The 12242-nt window shown below is 36.5% G+C and overlaps 1 protein-coding gene across 2 annotated transcripts in view; it reads left to right on the forward strand.

Moving 5' to 3' along the window:
• The window catches only part of Vwc2l (von Willebrand factor C domain containing 2 like), a 154355-nt gene that overhangs the window by 16559 nt on the left and 125554 nt on the right, over positions 1-12242 (forward strand). For both annotated transcript variants that reach the window (XM_036173637.1, XM_036173638.1), the window contains one exon: positions 11787-11916. In XM_036173637.1, coding sequence (XP_036029530.1) covers positions 11787-11916 — 130 coding nt within the window. The remainder of the gene's footprint in view (positions 1-11786; positions 11917-12242) is intronic.

Consider the following 12242-nt stretch of genomic DNA (forward strand, 5'->3'; position numbering starts at 1 on the left):
AAGGATATAATATTGCCTAAGTAAACAGGAAGAGCATTGTAAGCAACTTCCAAAATTCTAGAAATGACAGAGACAGTTGGCTGCTGGAACAGTCATCCAAAGTTCCTCTGCAGCACTGGGGCAACCATCTTCAGTCTATAGGTCTAGAGTCTCTCAGTCACTTCTCTCCGTGTCCTGTAGAATGTCTGGTTGTTTCTTCTGTAAAGCAGGAACTTGAAGGATCATCTTACCTCACAAAGTCCAGTGGTCACCTTCCTGTGGGTCCTGCTTGTCCTGTCGACATAATATTTTGCCAAGCAGTCCAGACAAGAAGAGTTTCTTGCCCAAATGGCTATTTTTGCCAAGAAGAAGATAAACTCAATATGGAGTGTCTTCAACATCCATCTTTCTCTTTGAAGTAAATTGGTGCTGCCAGGAGCAGATGTGTTTCACTATCCAGAAAGTCTAGGTTTTTAAAACATTTTAAATGCCATATTCTGTAGGTCATTGAAATGTTTGAAGATTACCTACCTAATTGAATTATATCTATTTATAGCTAGAAAACATAACATGACTATAAGTTTGACTATCATAGAAGACTAATTATTAATCTGTATTTCTTAATTATCCATTACAATTTAAATGAGTTACATAAACATAATACCTTAAACAAAAGTAGAAATATGTATATATATTATAAAAAAATCAACTCTAATTTTGTAGCAATAAACTACAATCCATAGCAATGTAAAATATTTTAAAACAAGTTGTTGCTCTTTAAAAGTAGGTTCATTAATTAACCCTTTCATCTCATCATATCTATACTATCCCCTATTCTTCTTTAGAGAGAGATTGCATTAAAAAGAAAAGGGGAAATGATGGGTGATAGGCTATGAATATGTGTTGTTCTGATTGGTTGATAAATAAAGCTATTCAGCAAAAGATGAGGTAGAATAAGGTTAAGCAGGACATTCTAACCAGAGAGTGAGGAAGGAGAAAGACAGAGAGGAGACACCGGTAAGCTACAAGCCATGTGGCAAAGTATAGAAATGGGTTAATTTAACATGTAAGTAGTGAGAAGATTGAGCCATATCATTTGTAAATAATATAAGCCTCTGTGTATTTATTTGGGTCTGAGCAGCTGCAGGACTGGCAGGTGAGAGAGATTTATCCTTACTGTGGACCAGGCAGGACACAAGAAAACTTCTGGCTACACATTAAGGTAGAGCAATGTATCAAAATGTATCAAAATAAAGAAGGTTATCCAGGGTGCAGTGGCTCACGCCTTTAATCCCAGCACTTGGGAGGCAGAGCCAGGTGGATCTCTGTGAGTTCAAGGCCAGCCTGGTCTACAGAGTGAGATCCAGGACAGGCACCAAAACTACACAGAGAAACCCTGACTTGAAAAACCAAGAAAGAAAGAAAAAGAAAAAGAAAGAAAGAAAAAATTTAAAAAGGCATCAAGTTTACCATCGTAAGACTATAATTATAAATGCCCCTGATTTGTTTGCCTTCTTATGATTGATATAAGAATTTGAAAAAAGAAAGGATTAAGTTTGAAAGCTAAAGGAAAATAGCTTGAGTAGAGAGCTTACAAGTTAATGGAGAAAAAGAAAAAGCATGACCAGAGAGAAATGAACAAGAATGGTCAGAGCACCAGGGTCTAGAGCGGCAAAAACAGGGAAGGAACACGGTACCAGTCATAGTGTGACAATCTGGTGAGGCAGCCAGGGCAAATTCAGGGCAAATGAGAAAGCTGCACAAGGGCATGTGTAGGAGAAGTGAATGAAATTAACATAAACACAAATAACAATGGTCAGATTTATGTGCCCTGCAAGTATATCCACCCACTGAATTATTTATGTATTTACCCTCATTTTCCAAACAGCAGTCAAAGAAATCTGTGTTTTTCTTCTTGTTATATATAGAGAAATTTTTCAAGACTGACAAGGAGGCATTTCTGACGCTCACGTTAGGGCTGTTTTCACTACACCTTATCAGCCTGGTGAGTTCTCTGTAAGACATTCTGCAAGAAATGTAGCTGAGAGCATTTGATTTTCGTGTGTGTGTGTGTGTGTGTGTGTGTGTGTGTGTGTGTGTGTGTGTTATTGTTGACTATTGAATTACAAGTCATTGTATCTTCAGTCTCCTATCTGTCTCACAGAATCTAATACATTGTTTCCCAATTCACATTTTGCAGGGCTGAGTTGGTTTCATTTTAAAATTCTCATTGACGAAATATATACAGGCACCCCTAAGGCACATTCTCATCCATTGAAAGCAAAGACAGCATGCACTCTGAATGCAGTGAAGGCTAAGCAAGATTATTTTTGCAAATTTTGATGTTTTAAAATTTTGATACACTGAGCTGGCAAGATGGTCCAATAGGTAAAGAACTTGCCACACAACTGTAAGATCATGAGTTCAAATCCCTAGGATCTATAAAACAGCTGGTGCCTTAGCATGTGTCTCTCTAATCCCAGTTACTCCTAAAGTTAAGATGGGTAGTGGAGACAAGAAAATCCCTGGCAGGCAGGCTAACCTGGCACATAAGAGCAAGAGACCCTGTTTCAAACAAGGAGGAAGGGAAGATCAAACTCTTGAGGTTGTCTTCTGACATCCACACATCTGTGCACACACACAAATACATTATACATATGTCATCCACACAGAGGTATTAAAAATATATCAACAACAATGAATAACTACTCTGAAATTTCACTTATTTTCATTGTATACTGGCTTCAATGCCTCATCCTAAGCATGGCAGGGAAAATTAAAGTTGTTCAGTCCAACTTGCATTTTCCTCCAGCATTAAAAATAAACTGCTGCTAAAACAGCAAACCTTTGGCTGCTGGGACTTAACAAGCTTCATTAAGGAGAAAAAGGACAATCATGAAGAATATTCCTGTTGTTAATGAGATTCTAGGACATTCACATTAAAACGAAAAGATATGAAAATCAAGACTCCAGGAACTGTGAACCAAAGTTATCATTCTTTTTCAAAGATCTGTTTTTACAACAAATCCAATGAAGGATTGAAGTTTCATCGGTAAATAAGGATTTACTTAACTGTCTAAAACTGTCATCCTTCAACATTCTCAATATACTTACTGCTTGAATGCAAACATTGCAACATGTGACAGTTTGCAACATGTTTGGATGGCTTTCAAAACTCTGAACAACATCATTTTCAGAAATTGAACATTTCAAATAATTCATAATGGAAATAAGTATGCCATGATTTAATCAAATGATCTATGATCAACACCTTTCCTTGAGAAACTCAAAGGTAGTTAAAATCATTGCATGAGGTGTGGAGGAGAGAGAATTACTAGTCAATCGGGGCTATAGTGAAGACAAGTCCAAAGCCATGTAGACGACCTGCTTTCCCACATATTGTATCACTCCCTTGGAGTCTCAAAACAGTCCAGTGAGAAAATTAAAACACTGTTAAGGGTAAAGGAACTGGCTCCTTCTTCCTGTTCTCTGACTTCTACATATACACTATGGCATGTGTACCCCACAGAACACACACAAAGTAAACAAATAAAATGTAATAGAATAGAAACTTTTTAAAATACTATATATTTCTTGGTTTCTTCTTAAGAATGAGAAAACCCATGCCAAAGAGGGTTAATCTGTCAAAAGTTGAAAACCAGGGCAGCTGATGGTAGAACTTCTCCTCCAGATGTCCTCATCCTACATTATCATACAACCATTCCCCACTTCAGACAGGACAAACAATGGTCATACAAGTTTACAAAATCACAGGCTAACACATGGAAATTTGTCAGGAACTTCCTCAGTCAAATTTTGTTCATTAAAATATACTTCGGTTTCATTGCCCATAAGCCATCCCAATATATTTTCTTAGAACAGGGTACGCTATGAGCTAAGTGTAAAATAATGAATATAAAAGTCAGGAGGAAGTTGTTTGGCCTTCCAATTGGAACCATATATTTCAGTGTTAACAATTATAAAGCACTTAATATAATTAACTTTTAAATACCTCTTTTCATAGCACATCCATATACAATGTGATTGCCGAATTGAAAAGGAAGAAAATAGCTCAACTTTTAGAAAATCTTTGCCTAGAGAAAACTGAGACAGTGGCAAGGAGTTTTTAGGAAGTAATCTCTACTTCTTTCCCAGTGCAACATGTATGGTTGTTCCATCTTTTAGACTCTGAAGGACATAGGTTCTCTACCAACTGTGCAATGCCAGCTGCCTATGTTATTATATCATCTCTTTTCTGGCATCACTTCCTTTCACTATTTCTGTAAAATGGTACTGATGCTCTTTGTTTCTTATATGATTCTTTGAGAGTGTAGAATTCTCATGACCTCATAGTCTGTAACTACGTTGGATTTTTTTTTTTTATGCTCTTGCTGATGACTACTCATGAGCTGATACAAACAGTCTGTCCTTCCAAGTGCCATCAGGAACATTTAGAAGTTATACAGTTGTGAATATTTTCTCATGTGCATAAATGGGTGATCCATGGAGCATCCTCATCACAGAGATATCCAGGCTCTGATGAACATGCTCCCATGAACATGGTCAAAGAATGTTCATGGACCAAATATAGCTTCCCACCAGCTTGTTGGGAAGGGGCTGCCAGCAGCTGCCTTTCTAGAGTCCTTCACAGGTATCAGTGTGACACTTCACAAGGCTTTACTGTGACCTTTTCCATATTTTCAGATTCTCATCTGAAGATTTTAGCACCAACTAAAGAACCAAAAACTTGCTGACATTTTGCTGATAAGTGTACTTTGCCTATTCAAAAAATATGCCTGCTACTGCATATGAAGTATACATTTGGTTATATTTCCCTTGCCCATATTTTGTTTTTCAGTCTATTCATAGTTTAGAAAAGCTGGGTTTGGACAATGGAATTTCTTGAGAGCTAAAAATGCATCAGTTCTACACATCATCCATTTATTAGAATAGGCGATATCAAGTCAACATGCAATATCTCACAAATTGGAGCTGATCAGTTTTTTTTTATTAAAAATAAAAACATCACATTGTGGGGGAGTCATTGGGGATGGATCAGGGAGGGTTAGAGAGGAAGTGGGTTTGTAAATATGACCAAAATACATTGTATTAAATTCTCGAAAATTACAAAATATTTTAAAACAGGCCAAAATGATTGCTGTTTTTCAAAAGAAACCCTTTCAAAGAAACAATATACAGTCAAAATAATATTACTATACTATAATGCTAAACTTTTCAAAACAAAGGAACTTCTTTTTGCTTCATAATTAATTGCTTTTTTTTTTTCGAGACAGGGTTTCTCTGTGTAGCTTTGCGCCTTTCCTGGAACTCACTCTGTAGACCAGGCTGGCCTCGAACTCACAGAGATCCACCTGTCTCTGTCTCCCGAGTGCTGGGATTAAAGGCGTGTGCCACCAATGCCCAGCTCATAATTAATTACTTTAAGATTGGTATTTCATCTGTTTTCTGAACTTTTTATATTTTCCTCAAGCTCAGATAAAATTTAGTTCTCCATTATAACAGTACCAGTAATTATTCTGAGAAAACTTGTTTAAAATAGTAAAATATACCTGTTTAAATCTTAACTTCTGGGTTGTTGTTCAAATGAGAGCAGGATAGATGGATCATTTTTCTAGTATTGTGACTTTATATACTTTACATTATATAATAATGCTGGTAACTATTTGTAGTAAGTAAATAGTGTTTTGAATTTGCACATTTCTAAATTATAGTTTATAGCTATCTGGTTTATTATAAATGCATGAGAAAGACACTTTTTACAACCATTTTTATAAAGTGCTTTTATTTTCAGCCAAATTGAAAGATTGTTGATAAGCATATAGACAATAATATCCCATAATATATTTTCAAATCACAAACTCCTCAAGAAAAAGCCAGAACTATTGCTACTCAACTCATCATTCAAATGATGCATGTATACACATTTGCTGTTGGACATACAGAGGGAGGGAGAGACATTTGTATATATAGATATCAATAGATAAATATAGATAGGTAGATAGGTATGTATATATTGATATAGCTATGTAGATACAGCAATGTATAAATGTACATAGATGAATACACAGATAGATGAGATGGAGATATACAGGCACAAATAGATTTTGATGTGTAGATACAGACATGCAGATTTGTATCAGGTTCTTCTATTTGCTTCAGCAGTATTAATATTCTTAGAGATGTTCCTGCTGAGTCTCTGTAATTTGATGAGTTTCAAATTCAATGTTCCTAAAACACTGCAGTCAATAGGGCAGCTCGCTGGAGGGGTCATCACAAGCTCATTAGATCAGGAACACAAAGGAGAATTTTAATCAGATGCTATGGGTCATCTTTCACATGATTGTGAGTTTTGGTTGAAACCCGTCAGGTCTGCTGATTATTTGTTGGCATCTGCTACATTGAAATCACAGTCTACAGGAATGGTAGTGGATGCTAAATACTCCTGTGCTTTGTAAGTTAATGTGTATTTTAATGAAGTGCACAGTGAGATTCCTGACAGGCATCAGCAAATCTGAAATAGTCTTCCAAATTTCTCATCTAGTCTGGAAGTAATGAGACTTGTTCCATAAAGTGATAAAATTTATGCCATATATTATCTCCAAAAGAAAAGTGCTTCATGGAACAACACTTCCCATTTGTTGGGATTAGATTTTTAAATAGTTGTTCAAATGGGTTGCTTTGTAAAAGGGAGCTGATCTATATTGTCTTTGATAACTTTTGCTCATGTTCAAAGAAATGAAACAACCCCAAGTGCATGGAGCTTAATATCACTTGGTCACAAATAAAGTCGTTGACTTAGTTATTGCAACAAAACTTGGCCTCTAGAATCTATCCCACCCATCCCTGTGTTTGCTCATCAGCTTTTAACAAGATTCTCCAAGGCCTTTCTAGGAATCAAGTTCCTGTTTCTCAGAATACTCCGGAGATATTTTGCTCCTTTTTTTTTTTTTTTTTTTTGGTATGTTTCAAACCCAGACTTTTTGCTAAAACTGTATTTTACAACATACTAAAATCACTATGATAAATAAATAAGCACCATTCATCTTAGCATACATTAGAGACAGTGCTAGGACTAGCTTTTTCTCAGATCTTTTAGTAATTCTACTGCAAATACTCGGCCCTTAAATTTAGTTAGCACAGAATTTTCTAATGCAATAAAAGTCTGTAATCATCTACTGCTAGGTAAGTTAGTCAATGGACTATTTGTAGATTGACTTACCTGTGATCTGCGCAATGAATGTTATGAATTTAAAATTACCTCTACCGAGTGAGTTTATGTTCGTTGACATAATATTGGAACCCAAATAGTTATTTCATGACTCATAGTCAGGAATATGTTCCCTCAAAGTGTGCTTTATAAAATTTAAATAAAATGCACACATCCCATTGAGTCAAAATCCTTTCCACACATGATGAGCACAGATAAAGATGCTAGAGGTGTGGCTCAGCAGATAAGAAAACACAGATTCTGTACAAATGGTTGTAGATTTTGTTAAATGGTTATCATCATGCGAAGACATCTTCTAGATGCTGAGAATTCAGAACTGAACAATGTGTTATAAACAGCTTAGAATCTATAAAAGCAATAGAGAAAAACAAATAAAAATGTTCAAAAACCAGTAAAAAAAAATTATGAACTAAAGGTGGCTTTTGAACAGTCACCATAGGTGACAGAAAATGTGGGGCTTCCTATATGCTTCTTGTAACTTTCAGATTGAAATTTGTATGGCAAGCCTTATTGACAACGGTAATTTCTTCCTGGATAGTTGGAACAATGGCACCAATAGACACCTATAACTCCCAATGACTCAACTGTCATATATATCTCTGGGCCTTCTGCAGATGTGGAACTGTAAGCAGGGATTATGAAGTTCACCTGTAATTCCCACTGTCACTAAACACATTGCATTGCTGTCCCAGTTCACCCTAGATTACAAATGTCTCTTGCTCTTGAACTCATATAGGAGAGTATGTATATATTAGATGATGAATATGATTGGATAAAACAACCAGTGTCTTAAGTATTGGCTTAGGTAACTAGAAGGTAAATTTTAAGCCTTGGTAGCAGAATGGGAAACATGAGAAGATACATTTGGTTAAAAATGGTTAGCTTTTATTATCTCAGGCATTCAGAATACAAAACAATTGTACATTTCTATAAACACATAGGCAATTCTAACCAACTGGTGTGCAAAATCATATTCTTCTAATCTTACCTTGACCCTCAATGATGACTACATTGACTCTCACATTCTCATAAAGAAAATATTTGAGCATTTTCTAAAACTATGTTGTTATTCCAGTAACTTAAGTTTCTGGTTCCCAGGCTACTTTCCCAATTTAAAATGCCCAGAGTATTCATGACAGTGTTTCCAGGATTCCAATCTGTCCCTCGTCTTCTCCAAACATTTTCAGATCATGGTGACTTTTCAGTTCAATTTCAGCTACAGTAAGGTCTTTGGAAGCTAACCATTTTTAACCAAATGTATCTTCTCATGTTTCCCATTCTGCTACCAAGGCTTAAAATTTACCTTCTAGTTACCTAAGCCAATACTTAAGACACTGGTTGTTTTATCCAATCATATTCATCATCTAATATATACATACTCTCCTATATGAGTTCAAGAACAAGAGACATTTGTAATCTAGGGTGAACTGGGACAGCAATGCAATGTGTTTGGTGACAGTGGGAATTACAGGTGAACTTCATAATCCCTGCTTACAGTTCCACATTAGCCATTCCAAACCACTAAGTTAGAGATGCACTAGATTTATAAGACACATACAGTACTCATACCACCAATATACACATTAACAAATAAATATTATCTGTAATCATAATTGCAAATATAGTTTATGAAAATGTAAATGTATCAAATATTATATTTTTCAAATATTGCTTAGAAATGATGCATTTTCAGGGACTTTAGAATGGTGTCACTTCATCCTCTGCCTTCCCAAATATGCAGCTGACAAAACCACACAGCTCCATAAGTTCTTATTTTTAAAAAGATAAAAAAACTAGTAAGAATATTCCCATCTACTTATTTCAGCATTCTCTTTTCCTCCAAAGACAGCTTTATTCCTTAATCTTTGATTTTATGGGAGCATTTTTAGGTTTAATCTGTAGTGTTCACATTGAAGGATCCAACAAAAGGAAATTTGTAACCAGCTTAGTGCTTATGATGGGAAGCTTTGTCAGAAGTACCAAGCCTTGCTGTTTTATACTGTTAGGTGGGAGGGATTTTTTAAAGTCTGAACTTAACACCAAAGTAGCTGAGTGCTTGCTTCTACTAACTCATCACTGTCTGAAAAGTATCTGTTCACAAATGCAAAGGAAGGCAGAGGCCATGGAATTGTCAGTTTGAGAAAGAGAATGGCAATGTCATCAGAACCCGTAAGACTTGGCAAGGCTGGTAAGGTCAAGAAGGGGTCTCAAGCTAGGAGGTCAGTGGGTTGAATCTGACTGAGTATTGAGAGCCAGAGGTGTAATGTTTGAAGAAAGAAAGGTTGGGGAGGGTGCAGGCGGGACTACCCAGACTGCTCTGGATCACAGTCTGAAAACTGGGTAAGTGAAGGCAGGTTAGAGGGCAGACAAGCCATGCTGGGCTTGGGTGCACATGTCAGCCACACTGAGTCTGGAGGATGGATATGGTGGGGAGTGACAGGGCAAGGCCTCAAAGAAAGATAACTTAAAAGAACAAATTAACAAAATCAAAAGAAGGAATAGCATGAATATGAGAGATTTGTGGCCTGAAAGGATGACCATAGAACAGAAATAAGCCAGGTTCAAGGATGACTAAGAGGTACTGAGAATTTGTCTTCTTAATTTATTTCACTCCTCAAGACCCTTTCGAAATCTCCAGTACACTTTTATCACCAATCCTTGTAGTTGCAGCTCTCCCTGAGAGTACTTCTTGGGATTCAGCACACATATCCACCATTTATTGGTTCAGTCTTTGTCTGTTAACTTCTCTAAGACACCATCAAGCATAATTTTAGGCTTCAAGACTTGAGGATGCCACAGATACAAGCTATATAACGAGATAAATGTCCCTCCTCCAGTATTACAACTCATATTTTCACTGATAAATTTCCACAATAACTTTCATACACTAACTGCAAGAATTAGTAGATTTGTCAACAAGAAGTACATACCCACCATTAAACTGATTTTCCCAGTGTTAGTGGTTATTCCTCTGGGCATGCTCTATGTGGACAAGTATGAAGATCTTAGGATATCAGCTACTCAGATGAGGGTATGATGAATGGTGCTTCTTGTTGGCAAACAGCAGGATGGAATTTGGTCACACTCCTACTTTTAAATCTCTGCCCTTTACTTTTCCATAGGACCTAGAAAACTATTAAACCTCTGTCAACATATTCAGTCATCCATGAGATGAGAACAAAATAAATTTTCCTTGTTGGGTTAGGGCAGAAATAGAAAATTGATAATATACAATGTCTTAGTAATAATAAAATTCAATTTCATGATAAAGCATGGGATAATGTAATGGATTATTCTACAATGCTTAAACTTTACTAGTAGAGAATTTATGTGTTATCTTCAATAAACCAATCTATCCCACTTAAACTTGACAATATTTTACCACAGCTTCTATTAACTAATTCTCTTATCCAAAAACTAAGACACTTAGAGTGGGCTATCATTCTTCAATCACAAAATGGAGATTAAATGAATTTGTAAAATAATCAATGCACTGATTTCTGTTTCACTCAAACTACTTGAGGCAGGGGACATTGATTACACAAATTACTTGGATAATTACTTCTGAAAGAACCAGGAATGGATCAGAAGTTTGGACAGTAACCACAGAGTAGGAAAGGAGGGTTACATTTATTGAGTTTGTAGGTGCAGAACTGTGGCATCATACTTGAGGCAGAAGTTCCTAAGAGCAAATAACTCGGTTGGAAAAGTGTGGACAATGTGTGGCTTCCAAGAATGCCAACATTTCATCCTAGGAGTCTAAGTCTAAGATTCTTGAAGTCCAGAGTGCAAATCTATATAGGATAAAAGGGTCAATTGTATTTTCTAAAAAAGAAACTGAAAATCCATGAATTCTTGGTTGGTAAGTACTGTAAAGATGAAAGTTGTTTTCAGCTTTGTATTATCTTAATTATTTTCTCATTTTCATTTTAGAGTCTCTGACTCTTGCTTAAATGGTGTTTTTTTTAGGTCAATTGATTTTAGTTCATGTCTCAAAGCAGGCAGGCAAGGGTAAGGTATGCAGAAATTAATTCAGGAGACTAAATCTGAATGTTTGGATCCCAAATATAATTTTCTGTAACATTCACACTGAAAAGGTGCCATTTAAGCTTAAGTTGCCTTGAATAAGCATTCACAGGAAGGGCCAGGATATGTATTTAACATTTTCTCACTTCCTAGCCACCCACCTTTCTTAGGAAGCAAAAATGACCAATGGCCAACTGACTTCGTATGTTCTAATACCATCTTCTTTCCCAGAGGAAGGTGAAGTATTCAATGCATCCAAAAACCAAATGACCAACTGGCACGTTTGCTGTCCAAGCGCTTCTCTGAAAAGTAGGGCAGGGATATAAAACAACTCATTATTCATGGCAACCTGAGATGTGCCATATCTTGACTTGACTATATAGTTTGTCTTCCTTTGGGGGCAGAATGATCATACCTGTGGTAACTGGAACTAAAGTCAACATAAACACTAATGTCTTGTCTTCTGACAGCATATGAATGTGCAAGCATTGAGTTATAGGAGAAAAGGGGCTAATCTGAGATTTGTTCCTAGCCCTCTCCATGTGAATGGTGTCGCTGTGAGCCCAGCAATGAAGTTCACTGTGTTGTAGCGGACTGCGCGGTTCCTGAGTGTGTCAACCCAATCTATGAACCAGAACAATGTTGTCCTGTCTGCAAAAATGGTAAGAATGCCCTGCATCAGCTTTCAAGAAGGGGTTAGGGGTTAGAACAAGACATCTAGTATTTCACACCTGCATGCCATTCAGTGCAAGAGCCCTCTAAGATCTGCCTCTGGCTTTTCAATATGGGCAGTGCTGGCATGTACACTTTTCTGAAGCCTTAAGGTGAAAATGTACTAGGGATGGGTGAACTGAGTAACTTCTCATCTGGGGCATTAGAGCTCTTGCAAGCTGGCTTTGTTGTGACTTCTATTATTTATTGTTGATTTATAAAGCAACCATTGGAGAGAACTCAGTTCCATATTTTATAGTGATTGCATTTCTTGCTA

This window comes from Onychomys torridus, chromosome 23, assembly GCF_903995425.1.
Source record: "Onychomys torridus chromosome 23, mOncTor1.1, whole genome shotgun sequence".
In the NCBI taxonomy this organism is placed as follows: Eukaryota; Metazoa; Chordata; class Mammalia; order Rodentia; family Cricetidae; genus Onychomys; species Onychomys torridus.